This window comes from Amblyomma mixtum, chromosome 2 (assembly GCF_055824585.1).
Source record: "Amblyomma mixtum isolate Tamu chromosome 2, ASM5582458v1, whole genome shotgun sequence".
Lineage (NCBI taxonomy): Eukaryota > Metazoa > Arthropoda > Arachnida > Ixodida > Ixodidae > Amblyomma > Amblyomma mixtum.
In genome coordinates this window covers 72,542,833-72,561,179 of record NC_143013.1, presented here as the reverse complement: position 1 = coordinate 72,561,179, position 18,347 = coordinate 72,542,833, and the positions used below count along the sequence as shown (strand labels likewise).

The window sequence follows — 18,347 nt, the reverse complement described above, 5'->3', positions numbered from 1 at the left end:
GACGGGCTGGTTGGTACAGTCTTTGTCAAAAGTAACCAGGCTGCATGATTTGCTTCTAGCTTGTATAGTGGAGCCCTTGTGGCTTTCCTAAAGATCAAAACGTGTTTGAAGGTAAGGAGACCCCCAGTCCTTACCTCTAACGACCATTCCAGCTTCAGGGAAGCTGTAAAGGCTCCACTGTACGAGCTAAAAGCAAAGCATGCAGCCTGGTTACTTTTGACAAAGACTGTACATATTCCTATTTGAAAGGCTGTGCGCTAAAAAGACGTCCCCAGGAAAAAGGATAGAGACGATAGCGACGTCTCTATGCTTTTTCCTGGGAACGTCTTTTTAGCGCACAGCCTTTCAAATATGAACACAGAGTCTACGCACCAGCGTATACAGCTCGTTCCGTCGAAAAGCCATCGGCATTATAGTTGTAGCTGCCGGCACCGTGCGTCGGGAAAAGTATCATGCCAACGTTTGCCGCAGAATGTTCCAGATGGTGTAATACCATTCAGCGTTTCGAGCAGCATAAACTGACTAAACTTGCGGCAGGATTTCGAACCGGCGACCTATAATCGGGGCTGCGGGTGTCCACCGAGATGTGTTAGACAGTTGCTGCAAGTTCTTGTCCTCAAATCTATTTTTTGTTTCCTCCATCACGGCACTTCTTTCTCTCTCTTTCTCTTCCCGACCTACCTTCCTTTCCTTACGGCGGGGTTCGGGTGTCCACCGAGATGTGACAAATTACTGAACATTTCCTCCCCTCAAAAATGCGTTGCGTTCGAAGCTGTTTCCAACGGGCAAGGCGTCGCGCTGAACGCCCGGGCGATGGCGTTCTGTGGACTCCCTGGCAGCGCTGCAGCACGCTGTCGCGTTCCACTCCTTAAGACGAAGCTTAAGCGTCTTCCATTTTTTTCTTCTTTTTTTTTGCCACAACAGTCCCCATCGCCATTGTCCCTTAGCGCGCGGTTGCGTCCTCACGTTACAGAAGAAGAAGAAGTTCACGCGCTGCACGCTCTTCGGATTCGAGCTGTAAGCTGGAACGGCGGTTAGAAAAGTTCTTGGATAAAATACCATTGGCTGTTACTGTTTGGACCTGCCCTCTCGTATTGTGAGCTGCTGTGGACATACCTAAGATGCGGAAAAGCGAGAAATCTGACACCGGCGACATGAAAGCAACTCGTCGCCATTCCCGATCGTCCAATCCAGTTTCGACCGGCATGGCTCCTAACCCTAATACCGCGACGAACGGCCCCTCCAGTCCGCTGCCGACTACTGGCGACCTTGCACCGTACAGCGCCAACGCCCGCGAGGAACCTGCTGCTGCGTCGGTACAAGCACACAAGCTGCACGATAATGACCAGCGATCGCAACGCGGACGCACGGCTGTTACCGTACCCAGCTTCCACTCGCCGGACGAGCCGACGGTAATGGCGAATCGACCTAACCTCCCTGAGCCAGAAGCATCAGCATCTGAAGAGATGCAAGACGCAGAAAAGAGGAGCGAAAATTTACCACCAGTCGCACCGGGGACAGAAGCGCAAAAGGCAGCTACAGCAGTCCACGCCATCGAGCTTCTTTCTTCAGTGGCTGAGCAAGGCAAGCGAATTGTTCCAGACCCCGTCACAGAAGGACCTCCGGGATGTGAGTCCGAATCTGCAGCTGTCTCGGCCATGCCTCAGGGGCGAATAATAGCACAAGGCCTCGGTATTTCCTCGCCTCCATTTGTCACCGAAGGCAGCTTATCTTATGCACCACCTCTGTCCCAGAATGAAGGCAACCATTTAAAGGGCGGGGAAGTGGAGCGACCACAGCCATTCAACCAGGGCAACGCTGAGCGAGTCGGTGTGATGAGTGCCACGTCCGGTGCAGCGTTCGATACATCCTCCAGTGCCAAGTCCAGTGCCGCGTCCGGTGCCACGTCGGGTGCTATGTCCCCTTCCATACCCGTGGCGTTGGACGCAAACGCCAAGACCCAGTCTGCCACTAAGAACGTCTTGTTTTCTGCCTCCAGGGCTGGCATGGTTACTCTCCTCATCTCAAAGAGTCGTAAATATCCGAATCGCATCATGGACACCTCCTGCGTTGTCCCCTCTCCAAAGGTTTCGGACGCAGTCGCTAAGCCCTACAATGCCACCATCTCCGTGCACCAGCTGGTAGAAAACACAGATGAAACCTACTGCATTGACAATAAGGCACTTTATGACATTCGCTTTCAGACCCTCAAGCTCACCGGTCTCACCAATGGAGATCTCGACCATTTGTTCCTGGACAGCTGCCCTTCCTGCTCTTGCGCTTCATGCCAGGGTTCGCCCCACTTGCGTCTCGAGGCAGCCAATAGTACAGGGCGCTCACTGTGCCAGAGCTAACACAACAGATGTTTGATGCTAAGAACATGATGGCTGCATGTGGCCACCACCATGGACGTTTCCTGGCAGTCACTGCTGTGTTAAGAGGCTGCTTGAGTGTGCGTGAAGTTGACGAGCAGATGCTGAACGTCCAAAACAGGAACTTGAGCTATTGTGCTGAATGGATCCCAAACAATGTGAAAACTACTGTCGGTGACATACCATCCTCGTCGCCGAAATGTGTTGTATCGCAAATGTGTTGTGACTAGGGCTGAAGAGGAGAGCAGCGCTTCGTCTTCACTACAATAGTAATACGTGTTCTTCGTGTAGATGGCGTTATTTAGTAGCGAATTACGAGAGTAGTATAAAATAGAATCAATAAAACAACAGAATGGTTGCGACACCCGTCTGTTCTTTCAATGTTTCCTCTCACATCTTTCAACTTTAATCTGCGCCAAGTTTTCTTCAATATGTCGCTACACCAACTGGCCCAACGTTCTGCTCTGCTATCAACTCTGCGCTGTCTGCATGTGGCAGCGATTATAGCTGAACTCGAACCAGTGGGTGGTGGTGGAAACATTTATTGCCAAGAACTGCAGAGGGGGAAAAACTCCCCCCCCCCCCCCATTTACGTAGCACGAGGCAACCCTTAGGAGGCTGCCCTTAAAGGGCAAAGGATAGTCCTTGGAGGGCTAACCGCTTCAGGGCGTCGGTAATTATCCAGCGCCGGTCAGCGTGGTTGAGGATGGAGGGTGTGGGAAGGTAGGGCGTGTGAGGAGGATCTGAAGAAAGTCTCCCGGTTTCCCGCAGAGCTTACAGATGGAGAGGAACTGATCGGGGTAGCGGGCATGAAGAAGAATAGGGTAGGGAGCAGTACGGGTCTGGACTCGACGTCAGAGGGATGCCTGGGTTAGGGTTGAAGTCGGCAGTGCGTAAACGCGCCGGGTATCCCAGTAGTGGATAAGGATATCTCTGAAGGTAATCAGACGCTCCTGGGATGGCGGAGGGGGTCCAACTTCAGCCCGGAAAGTGAGACCTAGGGCCAGGGTGGTGGTGGTGGTGGGGACCTCCTCGTTACCCGGGAGGCCTGCGTGTGCGGGGGTCCAGATAAGGGTTCCAGGACGGGTGGGGTTCCAGAAGCGCAGAAGCCGAGCCGCGGTGCGGGATATCAGGCCTTTAGCGAAATTGGATAGGGCGGATTTTGGGTCGGAGAGGATTTTTTGATGGCAGAGGTGGAGATGAGAGCGAGCGCAATTGCTGCTTGCTCTGCAATTTCTGATGAGTCTGTGGTGATGGAGCCTGATGCGAGTAATCGGGCCCAATTGTCAGCGACGGCGAGGACCATGCGGGAACCCGACAAGTATGCTGCCGCGTCCACGTAAGCTACCTCAGAACTGTCGCCGTACAGCTTGTGCAGGGCTTTGGCGTGGGCTGCCCTGCGTTCTCCGCCGTGCTCGGGGTGCATGTTCTTAGGAATGGGATGTCCTTCAGTCGCAACAAAGAACAATAGGATTCTGCCACAGCACGGGTCTCGTCGTCTCGTGCGGTTCGACGATGCAAACTTAAATGTAACACATACATTAGTAAGCACTAGCAATTACACAAATCATTTTTTTCAACGCATTATAGATAACAAATTCTACCGATGGAGCTTTTAATTACGGGTCTTTCGAAAAAGTAGCTGCGGTTTAACTACTGTTGAACCTGGTTAGAGATCGAGAACTGTGGTGTATTGGGCAACTATACGCGGCTTAGCGTCTGTAACGTTGCGTGCGTTCCGAACACTGGATAGGCAGCGCGCCCACCCTGCCACCTTGGCAGGTGGGTTGATCGTCAGAGGTTGCTCACCTAATGAACGCTGCGGCCTATTGCTGCAGTGCCGCGTCTCTGCCGCAACGTTGTTAGCGCTAACGTATTCAGCCCAAGTCTCTCTCTCACCTCCGCCACATACCTCAAAGCGCGACTGAGGCGTTCACTGACACAGGGAGCCAGTTCGTTGACAACGCCGACGCCAATGAACACAACGAACACCGAAGGCCTACAGCTCCAGTGCCGCGTTTCTGCCACAACGTTGTCAATGCCAACGCATGCAGCGCACGTCTGTCACTACCACCAAGTAGCTTAAAGCGCGACTGAGGTGTCCACTATCCCAGGATGCCAGTTATCCACCTTTGCTTTCGAAGCTGCCGCTCTTCATCGGTTACGTAGCTTAAAGCGTGACTAAGGTGCCCACTGTCCTGAAGGTTTGACCATAGGTTTGACCTTGGCTGAGCCTTGATGGTCATCGGCAATGAACGGCGATCTCAGCCCGAGACCTCCAGCAGTGAAGACGGTAGCCGAGACTTTGAATCCGATTTAAATTAGGGAAAAAAATTAGCCGCCGCGGTGGCTCAGCGGTTATGGTGCTCGGCTGCTGACCCAAAAGACGCGGGTTCGATCCCGGCCGCGGCGGCTAGAATTTCTTTGGAGGAGAAATTCTAGAGGCCCGTGTACTGTGCGATGTCAGTGCACGTTAAAGAACCCCAGGTGGTCGAAATTTCCGGAGCCCTCCACTACGGCGTCTCTCATAGCCTTAGTCGCTTTGGGACGTTAAACCCCATAAAACAAACAAACAAATTAGGAAAATCGGCCGCTCAGGACAATAATTTGATATTTCTAAGAATGCTCGGAAAGTGTAGATCGAGTTCCCGCGGTAAAAAGACAAGTTCAGGTTCCTCTTTAGTGCACCTTTAAATCTAGTTAGTAGATCGTTAGCTCTTTGGTGTGATTGATTTCGATTTTAATCGGAATTAACGAATTGCTAAATAATTCGGGACGCTAAAAAGCACAGTGCATTCACACTTGACTTAAGCTTTGCAACGGTATATGAATCGATGCTATATCGCAAAATTTGGTTTTAACTGCAACTAACATATTAACGCTAATCAATTCGGGCCTTTAACTAGAACAAAGCATTTGCACTCAACCTTAGCTTTCCAATAGTATAAGAATCGATGGTGCAAAGTTTGGTTTTGTTTGTAATAACCAATTAATGCCCATTGGGCCAATAATCAGTCGACATAACTGCATAATTAACCAATAGTCCGAACTCATGGTCCAAACACATGGTTGATCACGTGACATATACTATGCTCAGACACATACTATATTTTCCGGTGTACAAAACGCACCCTTGTATAAGACGCACCCGCCATATATGCAGGCTGTCATTGAAAAAATTGGTATATAAGACGCACCCGTGTAAAAGACGCCCCCCAATTTACCCAGTTAGGCTAGTGAGGCTTAATTAAACATGCTTATGCGACCATCGCAAAATGCACCGTAGGTGTGAGAAGTTCTTAAGCAACGCTAAGTGATCGAAAAAGGCAATACGCACGCCATACCATCCCACGTTTTAGCACAAAAGAAAAAAAAGCGACAGAACTCTCTTTATGTCCATAACAATTTATTTTTACATAAAACCTTCAAAGTCTTCATCTTCGGATGCGCTATCGAAAAGGCAACACGTCTGAAGCATTCTCTTCGCACTTCGTACTTGCAAAGGGTGACTAAAAAAAAAGTCGGCTTCTCTTGGCTTGTCTGACAATGGCGAGAAGCGCGACTGTCGCCATCTTTTGGTATTTAACATTACCTTTGCTTGGGACCTCCGAAACGGCCGCGTGTTTAAGATCCCGGAAGTGGTCAACCCCGCCGTTTCATGATAAAGTTCACCTAAAAAAGTTGCGCACGGCGGTCTCCGTATTGAAGTATTAACCATGTTACAACCGCGTTATTGGTAGTAATATTTTTTCGGTGAAAAAAGCTTGAACATGAACCTGAGTAATTTCTGAACTCGCAAAAAAAAAAAACGGAAAATTCGCATATAAGACGCACCCTTGTATAGGACGCACCAGCAAGATTTTTGAAAAAAAAAAAACCGCGTCTTATACACCGGAAAATACGGTAGCTAGACAGTAGCGCAATCGGCTCTCCCGCTTTGACCTTGGCTGATACTGCAGGTCAAAGTTGAGGCGTTTTCCGGCATTGCATCCGGGTGAGTAAGCGCTCTAAAATTGCGCCTGCTTTTGCCGAAGAAACCGAAGGCGCGTGGACCGCCAAATAGCCAGCACCTTTCCCCAAGCATAATTCAGGTTATGAGGAAGCAGTGCTCCAAAGCACCAACCAAGCGTAGTTCTGACGAGCGAACAGTTTTAGTAAAGCCGCTCATGTGCCGATTCTAAACATAATTAACAAATGCTGTCGTGTACAGTGGCGTCACGAGGTGGGCGTGGTCCGCATCGAGTGCAGAGCTTGAAGAGGCGCCGCTGGATGCAGCCAAGCACCTTTCTTAACTGTGAATGAGGTCGATGTTTCAGCTCCGAAACTCATAGCCTTCTGTGACTAGTTGTCTGAGAGCGCAATTTAAGCCGAAATATCTTGGCTAAGGAAACACCACGAAGCGACATACACTGAGCTAGATAAGGCCAAGTATTGGCCAGCATTGCACTTCTTCACATTCATCAGTTGGATTTTGTCACCTTGCATAACCTTTTCACTAGATGTTGAAATATTCCTCATGATATCCCTGCCTAGGGCGTCATGAGAGGGCCCTGGAAGAGGAGGAGATGGAGGTGACGCGCTATCCACCGTACCGTGTGCAGCTGATCCTAGTGATGCCATTGGTCATGTATAACTGAGACACGGCGTTATGTGTCACCGCGCATCGCGCTAGTTTAACTGCAGATCACAAGAAGTGCTCCCGAAGTTGCTTTCTTTTTCGCTAAAACGCCAGTGTGAAAACCCTGAGGTTTTGGAGCTCTCTAAATTGGGGCCCTAAAGTAGTGTTTATTCTGCGTTCGCTAGATTAACAGGTAGAGATTGGTCTACACCGCCACCTATGCATGTGCCCCACCAGACATTGTAGGGTCGCACTGCGACTGTTGTAACATTAGTAGCAAGCGACTGACCTAAAACAGTGTCTGCCTTGTTAGCACTCACTTTATGCGCTCAGCGAGACGTGATATCAACACCAGTTAAGGTTTGTTCAAACGGCTATATTTTCAGGTGAGGCGTCATGGTTTCAAAAGGGACCATTGAATTGTCCTCTTAGGGACGCATTGGCAACCAAACATGCCGCGCCCACAGACACCAATGCTTTCAGTCAACTGCTTTCTTTCGGCCTCCGCAACACTATGGAAGACCTTGCTACCCATTGTAGACAAAGTGGCATTATACGAGGAGTGTCAGGATGAGTGGGCAAAAAAAGTAACTCATACTCTCCTTCCGACTTGTAGCCATATTACCTGGAACTGAACTATTACTTCATCAAATGGCTCTTCTCTTTTTACCCCTCACCCAACCATGGCCACAGGCCTCCCTGTCCTGAATAAAAGTCTGTTCATTCTTTCTTATAAGCACGACATATTTGACCCTAGGATCATTCAAATAGCACAGTTTCTCATAGTGTACGACGCACTGAACTTTGATGCACATGTAGAAAGTTACAATTTGGTAAACTTTTAATCACGAACTAAAGTACTTTCTCATTTCATTTCATTACATTTATTTTTCCCTTAAAGGCCCGAGGGCATTACATATGGGGGGAGCAAACTCAAGATTTGTACCAACATGACAAGAACACTACAAAGAAAGAGAAAAAAAAATAACAGTGAAAAGGAATAGAAATGTACAGCAGGTAAGGGGCGTCGAAAAGGTTATACAATATGTAACAAGTAAAAAAAAATTAACACATGAGTAAACAAAGGCTAAGGAATGAAAAAAAAGCAAGGACACTTGTCTGTATCAAGCACAACATATAACTGAAAAGATTGCTCTCACGAAAAATGGTCCTTTAGCATTTCACGGAATGATTTGCGATTAGTGCATGATACAATGGTGTTTGGCAGGGCATTCCATAGAGCTATTGCGTGCGGGAAAAAAGAAGAACATCGTTGTTTAAATAATGTTCTCACAATCTTCCCACCAACAGGTCAGGACGCCTTTATCCGGAATGATTAAAGAGGAGACACTAAAAAAAAAAAAAGCTGCGATGGCCGTCGCTGCTGCTGTGGTTATCGTTTGGATCATCACTCTTATTTATTTATTTATTTATTTATTTATTTATTTATTTATTTATTTATTTATTTATTTATTTATTTATTTATCTTGGAATGAAGAAGAAGATCCAGCACCGCCACCAACGACGACGAAGCGCTAGCGCCGCCCGCGAAAGGCTCGTGCTGGAGAACTGCCGCTTGTGTGCCGGTCTCTCGCCTCGCTGGTTCCTAGACGACTTGCGCCCGGGTCTTCGTTGCCGGCGCTTCAACGTGCCAATAAACCACTCTTCATTTGGTGGAGGTTGCTGCGTTCACCGTTCCTCATCACCGTGGACCTTCGCAGCCGCACCATCCCGATGTCCAAGACCAGTCAACAGCCCGCACCCCCGCCGCAGCCCATCATCTGCTCCGGTGCCGTCCGGCAGCGCGACCCCGCTGTTATCAGCGGCCACAGCGACCAGGATGTAGAAGATTGGCTGGAATCATACGAACGGGTGAGCCGCCATAACAATTGGGATGACAGCGTCAAACTGACCAACGTTATATTCTACCTGAGCGACGTAGCGAACCTGTGGTTCCGAAACCACGAGGCCGACATCCCCACCTGGAAGCTATGCTTGGAAAATACAGCAAAACCCCCTTCCTTGTCTGCAATCAACAAAACTAGAGCGTTTTCACGCAAGTATCGGACGGTCTTATCTACTGGCAAATCTATTCCACGTACTCTCGGGCGCAGCACAACATCAACTCCATCCGAAACGCACCTGCTGGCATCTGGTTCCTCAGCTCGTCGGGACACGCGTCGGGACCTGGGCCGTTTTCAAGAGCACACTTGCGGAGGTTTTCGGCCGTCCCGCCGTCCGGAAACTGCGCGCTGAGCAAAGCTTGCGTGTCCGAGCTCAGCACAAGGACGAGACTTTCACGAGCTACATTGAAGATGTAGTTGAACTATGCAAGCGTGTTGATCCAACTATGTCCGAAGCTGACAAGATTAAGCACGTCCTGAAAGGCATCGACGACGACGCTTTTCAGATGTTGCTGGCGAAGAGCCCCACCACCGTCGCCTCGGTTTATACACTGTGCCAAAGTTTTGACGAGTTGCGCAAGCAACGTCTTTGCGCTCGTCGCCTTTCCCCGCCTGCCGACTCCATCTCCGGCCTGGGCATCAACCACGACTTGCTAGCCACAATCAAAGACTTCGTGCGGGAAGAGGTCGCCCGGCAGCTATCGCTCATATCTAACCAACACCCGTCACCGCCCGTCCTCAGTCCTGAGATCCGGAATGCCATCACGCAGGAGGTCGCCGATGCACTTCCTAGTCTTCGGCAACCGGCACCCTTGGCTCCTCAGGCCGGTCTACTCCCGATCCAGCCCACCCCAGTTGCCGCCCCGTTAAGCTACGACCCTCCAGTAAGCGTGCCGCCTGCGCCCGCACCCGTGCCTCTCACGTATGCCGAGGCTGTCAGAAGACCACCGCGGCCGCAGGCCTATGCCTATGCTCCTCCTGCGGTGCCTGCGCCTGTTGTTTCCCGACAGCGTTTCGCGCCCGCTGTCTACAATCCTTGGCGCACAGCTGACAACCGACCGATCTGCTACGCCTGCGGTTTTCCAGGCCACGTCGCTCGCCTATGTCGACGTACTCTGCCTGCGCCTCTCCACCCTCTGCCGGACTACCGCGATACAGATCGCACCTTTCGCGCACCTTTCGAACCACCGCATCAGGGGTCCTCACCTGACCGCGCGCTTGGTCGCCAGCCCTACGTTTCCCACCGCTCGCCCTCCCCTCGCCGCCGCTCCTTGTCGCCCATGAGGCGTCGCCCCGTCCCCGCCGATTCGGAAAACTAGCAGCCGCAGTTCCTGGGGCACGAACTGCGCTATCATCGCCCTGCTTAAGTCCTCGCCTTTCACCGCCGAATCTTCTTGGCGTGTTTGTAGACGGCGTCAAGACACTTGCGCTTGTGGACACTGGGGCCTCCGTTTCTGTCATTAACGAAAACTGCCGTTCACTTCGAAAAGTTACCACCCCATCTTCTGGACTCTCCCTCCGTACAGCTAGCGCCGAGGCCGTTCATCCGTCTGCCGCTTGCACAGCACGCGTAGTCATCGCCGATGTTTTATATGTTGTCGAATTTTTAGTTCTCCGTGCAAGCTCCCATGACGTCATCCTTGGCTGGGATTTTCAATCCCGCCACAGCGCCGTCATTGACTGCGCCCGTGCGCATGTCGTCTTTTCTACGCTCTGTGATGCTGCCTTCGACGAGCCTTCGATTCGCTGTGATGCTAAGTTTGTTGTCGCCGAGGACACTCACATTCCCCCTGACAGTGCTGTGCTTGTCCCTGTTTGCGCCGCCTCTGTTTCTGACGCCACCGTTCTCTTCACGCCTTCCCCCATCCTTGCTTCTCGCCGACGCCTCTCTGTTCCCTTCGCCGTCATCGACATTCAACACGGTACTGCCGCCATCCTCGTCTCTAACACCTCCTTCTCTGCCCTCTCCCTGCTCCGTGGCGAGTGCCTTGGCCATTTTGAAACCGCTACCTTGATCACTTCCTTGGACACCGATGTGACCTCCTCCAGTCCCGACATCGCTGCCCTCACCCCACGTGGCCCTACTCCCGATCACCCACTGCCTTCGGACATTTTCGACCGCTCTATTGACCCCGCCCTCGACACAGCTCAACACGCGCAGCTTCTTGCCCTGCTCAACCAGTTTCGCTCCTCGTTTGACCACCAGTCCTCTTCTTTGGGCCGTGCGACCAATGTCGAGCACCACATTGAAACCGGTACCCATACTCCTCTCCGCCAGCGCCCCTACCGTGTGTCACTTCCCGAGCGCCGCCTCATCGCTGAGCAAGTGGACGACATGCTACAACGCGGCATTATTCAGCCACCTGCCAGTCCTTGGTCGTCCCCAGTGGTGCTGGTGAAGAAGAAGGATGGCTCGATACGATTTTGCGTGGACTATCGCCGGCTCAACAAAATTACGCGCAAAGACGTCTACCCGCTACCCCGTATTGACGACGCCCTAGACTGCTTGCAAGGTGCCGAATTCTTCTCCTCTCTGGATCTCCGTTCCGGCTATTGGCAAGTGTCGATGTCTGAGTCCGACCGTCCTAAAACGGCATTCGTTACCCCTGACGGCCTATATGAATTCACCGTAATGCCATTCGGTCTGTGTAACGCTCCCGCCACGTTCGAACGAATGATGGACAATGTATTGCGCGGGCTCAAGTGGAACATTTGTCTCTGCTACTTGGATGATGATGTTGTGTTTTCGCCCGATTTTCCGACGCACCTCCAGCGCTTGCGCCAGATATTGAGCTGCCTCACCCGTGCTGGCCTTCAGCTTAACCTCAAGAAATGTCACTTTGGTGCCCGGCAACTGACAATACTCGGCCACCTCGTATCCAAAGATGGCGTCCTACCTGATCCTGACAAACTCCGGGCTGTGGCTGAATTCCCTAAACCGACCTCTACGAAACAGGTGCGCCGATTTGTGGGCCTCTGCTCCTATTTTCGGCGCTTTGTCCCTAATTTCGCCTCTATCGTCGCGCCCCTTACGAAACTCCTCAATGGTCCCGCCGACCTGTCTACGTGGGACTCTGCCTGCGATGAAGCTTTTGCTGCGCTCCGTCGTCGTCTTACTTCACCCCCTATTCTTCGGCACTATGACCCCAGTGCTCCTACTGAGGTGCACACCGACGCAAGCGGAATTGGCCTCGGTGCTGTCCTGGCCCAGCGCAAGCCCGAATTTTCTGAATACGTTGTTGCGTACGCCAGCCGTGCTCTCACCAAAGCAGAGTCGAACTACAGCGTGACTGAAAAGGAGTGTCTGGCCGTAGTGTGGGCTCTCACAAAATTCCGCCCTTACTTATATGGCCGCCCGTTCACCGTCGTTACTGATCACCACGCCTTGTGTTGGTTGGCCTCCCTCAAAGATCCCTCAGGACGCCTTGGCCGCTGGGCACTCCGTCTTCAGGAATTCGATGTTACCGTTGTCTACCGGTCGGGCCGCAAGCACTCCGACGCCGACGCCTTGTCACGCTCGCCACTGCCCTCTCCTGCGCCCTCATCACGGACTCCCGAAAAGCATGTGAACATTACTTGGCAGGGGAGATCTCCCCCTTAGCTGCTTGTATTCTACGACGGACTGCCACTGATCCAACACCCAAACGAATCATTTGGGCTCCTGGCCACCAGGGCTTACGAGGTAATGAGGCCGCTGACGCGGCTGCCCGAGCGCTTACTCACCGGGCTCCTCATCCCAGCTCTTCTGGCTCGGAGACTAACCAGCCGCTGCTGCGATTCAGGGAAATATTAACACATTATAGCGACAACCACCGCCTTTTCCCGGCCCCTGCAAAAGGGCTGAGTAAGACGGAGGAGCGAACTTTAAGGCGCCTGCAGACAGGTACTCTACTCTGTCCTGCAATAATAAAACATTACGATCCTAACACGGATGGGCGATGCCCACACTGTGGGGAGACCTGTGATATCTTCCACATGGTGTGGGCATGTACTCAAAATCCCCACCTCCCCCCTTCCCCTACCCCTTCCAGAGAGGCATGGGAGACTGCCCTCCTCAACTGCTCCTCGCTTGAGTCCCAAAGGGCTCTGGTGAAACGTGCGAGAGACGGGGCCTCGTCGTGCGGTGTCCCGGACTAGGGACGCCGACCATGTAGCGGGGCCACTCTGTGGCTCCCAAACTCTTTTTTTACAATATAAAAGTTTTCACCACCACCACCACCACCCTCTTCCCTCGTATCTGATTCCCCACTCACAGCGCTCACTGCTATCGACATGCCCAATCAACAACGCCAGGATCCATGGATTTCTTCCTTGCTGGATGCCCTTCGTGCGCACTCTACGTCCTCCTTCCCTCGGGCCCTTCGTCGCCAAGCTTCCCATTTCGCCATCCGCGACGATCTCCTATACCGCCGCAACTATCGTCCGGACGGCCGAAAGTGGCTCCTCGTGATTCCCCGCCATCTTCGGTCTGAGATCTGTGCGCACTACCACGCCGACCCTCAAAGCGCTCACGCTGGATCGCTAAAAACCTACGAGCGGCTACGCCAGAGGTACTACTGGCGGGGCATGTACAACTTTGTTCGTCGATTCGTTCGCTCCTGCACAGACTGTCAGCAGCGGAAGTCGTCACCTCGACCCTCGACTGCCCCGTTACAGCCATTACCGTGCCCGGCTCGCCCTTTCGATCGTGTGGGCATCGACCTATATGGGCCGCTCCCCTTCACGACTGCCGGGAATCGATGGATTATAGTCGCCGTGGACCACCTCACTCGGTATGCTGAGACCGCTGCCCTACCTGCGGCTACTGCTCGCGACGTCGCCTTCTTCCTTCTTCATCACTTCGTCCTGCGTCACGGCGCTCCGCGAGAACTTCTCAGTGACCGCGGCCGTGTTTTCTTGTCTGAAGTTGTTCGCGAGCTTCTCGATGCGTGCCACTCAGTCCACCGTACCACTACCGCTTACCACCCCCAAACCAACGGCCTCACCGAACGATTCAACCGTACTCTTGGGGACATGATCGTCATGTACATTAGCTCCGACAGCTCTAATTGGGATCAAGTCCTTCCGTTCGTGACCTATGCATATAACACCGCATCCCAGGCAACCACCGGCTTTTCCCCATTCTTTCTTTTATTTGGGCGCGAGCCTTCCTGTCTGCTGGACACAATCCTTCCCTACAACCCCGACAGCTCAGAATATACTTCCATTTCTGACATTACCCGCCATGCTGAGCAGTGCCGCCAGTTGGCTCGCTCCTTCACCGCCGAACGCCAAGGGCTCCGGACACATGAGTCGGACCAAGACACGCCCGCTACACACTTCTCCACTGGATCATTGGTCTGGCTCTCTGTTCCGGCTGCGTCCAAATTTTCGGCCAAGCACATTGGTCCTTACCGCATCTTAGAGCGTACGTCACCAGTGAACTATATCATCGAACCGGTGACACCTTCTTTGGACCATCGCCGCCGTGGTCGCGACGTCGTTCATGTCAGCCGCTTGAAGCCTTATTACAGCCCTCTCGTCGTCTCCTCGCCTTGAGTCGCCAGGATGGCTCCCTCTTTCCGCCGGGGCAGTTGGAATGAAGAAGAAGATCCAGCACCGCCACCAACGACGACGAAGCGCTAGCGCCGCCCGCGAAAGGCTCGTGCTGGAGAACTGCCGCTTGTGTGCCGGTCTCTCGCCTCGCTGGTTCCTAGACGACTTGCGCCCGGGTCTTCGTTGCCGGCGCTTCAACGTGCCAATAAACCACTCTTCAATTTATTTATTTATTTATTTATTTATTTATTTATTTATTTATTTATTTATTTATTTATTTATTTATTTATTTATTTATTTATTTATTTATTTATTTATTTATTTATTTATTTATTTATTTATTTATTTATTTATTTATTTATTTATTTGTGCCTCAAAGGCCCCATTGAAGGGGTATTACATGAGGGGGTGGAATACTCAGCAGTACATTTCTTCGATGGACAATTTGAATCATGATGAGTCGGTCTGATCATCACATCGGCCTCTCGTGATGGACAAGGATTACTGTGCCTCGGAAGAGTGCGCCGCTTACGTGGAAATGCTTCCTGGCCGACTCGATGAAAGCATCGACTCACGCGAAGATTTCTCAGCGTACGTTTGCTCATCCCGGTCTTGGTCGGCTGACTACAACGAGTTCATCCTGTCGCCCTTAGACTACATGCTGTTCTCCCGTTTCAAGCGTTTCAGAAAATCATCTCTGATGAACGATGAAGCTTCCGGCCTGAGAAAACGCACGTTATGTATTATGTCTGCATGAGCACAGACGTTGAAGACAAGGGGAACGTCAAAACCTTCCTACGTCTCATGGAGGCGATTGGTCTCAGCAGGCTCGAGAAACCCGTAAACATTGGGAGTGCTCAAGGCGTGGCCCTTGCTCTGGCGTACCGATGGCAATTGCTGCTCTGGGTTTCGGTTCAGGTGCCAGTCTCTAGGAAGAAGGCGAAATGGCGCCTGCATATCAAACCCGGCGAACACGTGCCTCTACTCTAGAGACAGTACAGCGCGGTCATCTACGGTTCAGTCACACACCTTCTGATTCTGTGGTGTAGTGGATCAGAGCACCCTTTTTGAACAAATGAGGGAACAGTTCGAATCATGTTGCTCAGGTAACAAATATTTACGGCAACCAAATTATTTCCCATTTCCAGTGAGTGCGTGATAACATTGAGGTTGCATTTCACGAATACTTTTCTGCAACAAAAGCCTTTTAAAAAATGAAATAAAAAAAAAGACTGGCCATAGGATGAAGCATCAAGTTGGGGTAATGTACCTTTCAGAAAATGGTATTACGCTCTTCGGTACTGCGCTGTATTACTCGAAGCTATTATTGTAGCTCAGCGATCGCACCGATTAATCCCTTTTCCTTGCTTGTATATCCGAAACCGCCATCTAAACTTTGCAACGAGCTATATGCTTATGCTATTGCTCAGAATAAAAATAATCGTCAAAATAAAGAAATCTCTCTAATTTGAACCTGTGTGGTTAATTGCATCTAACTTCAGTCGAACATACGAACATCTGGTTTCTGTGGAACAAATAAAACGAGCACTGAAAAGACAAAGACAGTACAGATAACTATGAATAGTAAAGGAAAGTATTGTTTTACCTACAGTGCAAAGACGCTGGATATAGAGGCCTTCGCAACGGCCCTACACTCTACAAAATAAATTTTGTTCTGGTCGGCAAGGTCTTAAAAGGCAGTGACAACCCTTCCTCGGTTGAGAGACGCCATTTTGTCTCACAAGCGCTCATAGACCTCAGGTGTACTAACATGAACCTTCAAATTTCTGCCAGAAATAAGACTTATTCCTGGCGGCTTTATTAGACGACCGCATAGAAAAAGCCTCCAAAAATGCCACCTTTGAAATTACTAATGCATCACCGTAAAAGCTGAGTCTGTGATTAAATATTGCTGGTGTTCTAATCTTCTAAACTGGCGAAGCTGAAAATGAAGGCACCTTGAGCATGACATTAACCGTGCTAACATAAGCGCACAAACTCCTTTTATGGTACGTATTCTTATATAATTTTACTGTCCGAGTGTCAGTGGCAGGTGTCACGAGTGACACTTTACATTTCGTCGTAGTCTGAGCAGTAAAAATTGCTCCTAGTGCTCTCAGCAAATCGTCACTATCGGTTTTTTTTTCTTTTCTGTTTTACTCACTCTCTTCTTGAGAGAGAAGCCAACAGCCACAGAAACCAAGGAGCACAGGGGATTTTTTTTTAAATAATTAATTTTTTTTGTGGCGTTGATAAAGTAAGAATATTCCTGAATATGTTGTCGCTTAAAGCTAATTGATTAGAAAAGCAGAAGAAAAAACAACCACATGCCGCCGGTGGGATCCGAACCCACGACCTCCGAATTACGCGTCCGGTGCTCTACCTCTGAGCTACGGCGACGGCTGTCAAACCTTCTGCTTTCGGGGGTATTTATGTTTACAAATAACCTAACCTTCAGAGTGTTCATCAGCGCCACCCACGTTCGTAAGCGGCGGACGTGGAACGTCCTGACTTACCGCTGGTGTGACGTAGAACGCCATCGAACGGCGAGGGTGAAAGCTGTGTGAGAACCCTCTTATGCTTCTAATGGCGTCAAGGCTGCCAGAACCGAGACCCTCGCTAAGCAATTAAGCAAACAAGGGAAGGGGAATGAGGGGCTCGTTATAAATATGAGAGAGAAGCCAACACCCACAGAAACCAAGGAGCACAGGGGATTTTTTTTTTAAATAATTAATTTTTTTTGTGGCGTTGATAAAGTAAGAATATTCCTGAATATGTTGTCGCTTAAAGCTAATTGATAAGAAAAGCAGAAGAAAAAACAACCACACGCCGCCGGTGGGATCCGAACCCACGACCTCCGAATTACGCGTCCGGTGCTCTACCTCTGAGCTACGGCGACGGCTGTCAAACCTTCTGCTTTCGGGGGTATTTATGTTTACAAATAACCTAACCTTGAGAGTGTTCATCAGCGCCACCCACGTTCGTAAGCGGCGGACGTGGAACGTCCTGAGTTACCGCTGGTGTGACGTAGAACGCCATCGAACGGCGAGGGTGAAAGCTGTGTGAGAACCCTCTTATGCTTCCTATGGCGTCAAGGCTCCCAGAACCGAGACCCTCTCTAAGCAATTAAGCAAACAAGGGAAGGGAAATGAGGGGCTCGTTATAAATATGAGAGAGAAGCCAACAGCCACAGAAACCAAGGAGGTCGGAGGTCGTGGGTTCGGATCCCACCGGCGGCATGTGGTTGTTTTTTCTTCTGCTTTTCTAATCAATTAGCTTTAAGCGACAACATATTCAGGAATATTCTTACTTTATCAACGCCACAAAAAAAATTAATTATTTAAAAAAAAAATCCCCTGTGCTCCTCGGTTTCTGTGGCTGTTGGCTTCTCTCTCATTTTTATAACGAGCCCCTCATTCCCCTTCCCTTGTTTGCTTAATTGCTTAGCGAGGGTCTCGGTTCTGGCAGCCTTGACGCCATAGGAAGCATAAGAGGGTTCTCACACAGCTTTCACCCTCGCCGTTCGATGGCGTTCTACGTCACACCAGCGGTAACTCAGGACGTTCCACGTCCGCCGCTTACGAACGTGGGTGGCGCTGATGAACACTCTCAAGGTTAGGTTATTTGTAAACATAAATACCCCCGAAAGCAGAAGGTTTGACAGCCGTCGCCGTAGCTCAGAGGTAGAGCACCGGACGCGTAATTCGGAGGTCGTGGGTTCGGATCCCACCGGCGGCATGTGGTTGTTTTTTCTTCTGCTTTTCTAATCAATTAGCCTTAAGCGACAACATATTCAGGAATATTCTTACTTTATCAACGCCACAAAAAAATTAATGATTTAAAAAAAAAAATCCCCTGTGCTCCTTGGTTTCTGTGGCTGTTGGCTTCTCTCTCATATTTATAACGAGCCCCTCATTC

The 18,347-nt window shown here is 50.6% G+C and overlaps 2 protein-coding genes across 4 annotated transcripts in view; both read left to right on the top strand.

Annotated features, from left to right (window-relative positions):
* Positions 1-18,347, top strand: part of LOC149359708 (uncharacterized) — a 79,381-nt gene that overhangs the window by 23,684 nt on the left and 37,350 nt on the right. Inside the window, exon 1 of one of the 3 annotated variants that reach the window (XM_089571846.1) lies at positions 3,492-3,711. The exons of the other annotated variants lie outside the window; for them this stretch is intronic. The gene's annotated coding sequence lies outside the window, so the exon portion shown is untranslated. Of the gene's footprint in view, positions 1-3,491; positions 3,712-18,347 lie in introns of those variants that run through there. 3 annotated transcript variants of the gene reach the window in all.
* Positions 912-2,734, top strand: LOC149359710 (uncharacterized). Its single transcript, XM_089571848.1, has one exon. It carries the CDS (start codon positions 1,122-1,124, stop codon positions 2,352-2,354), a length of 1,233 nt encoding a protein of 410 aa, XP_089427974.1. The 5' UTR covers positions 912-1,121; the 3' UTR covers positions 2,355-2,734.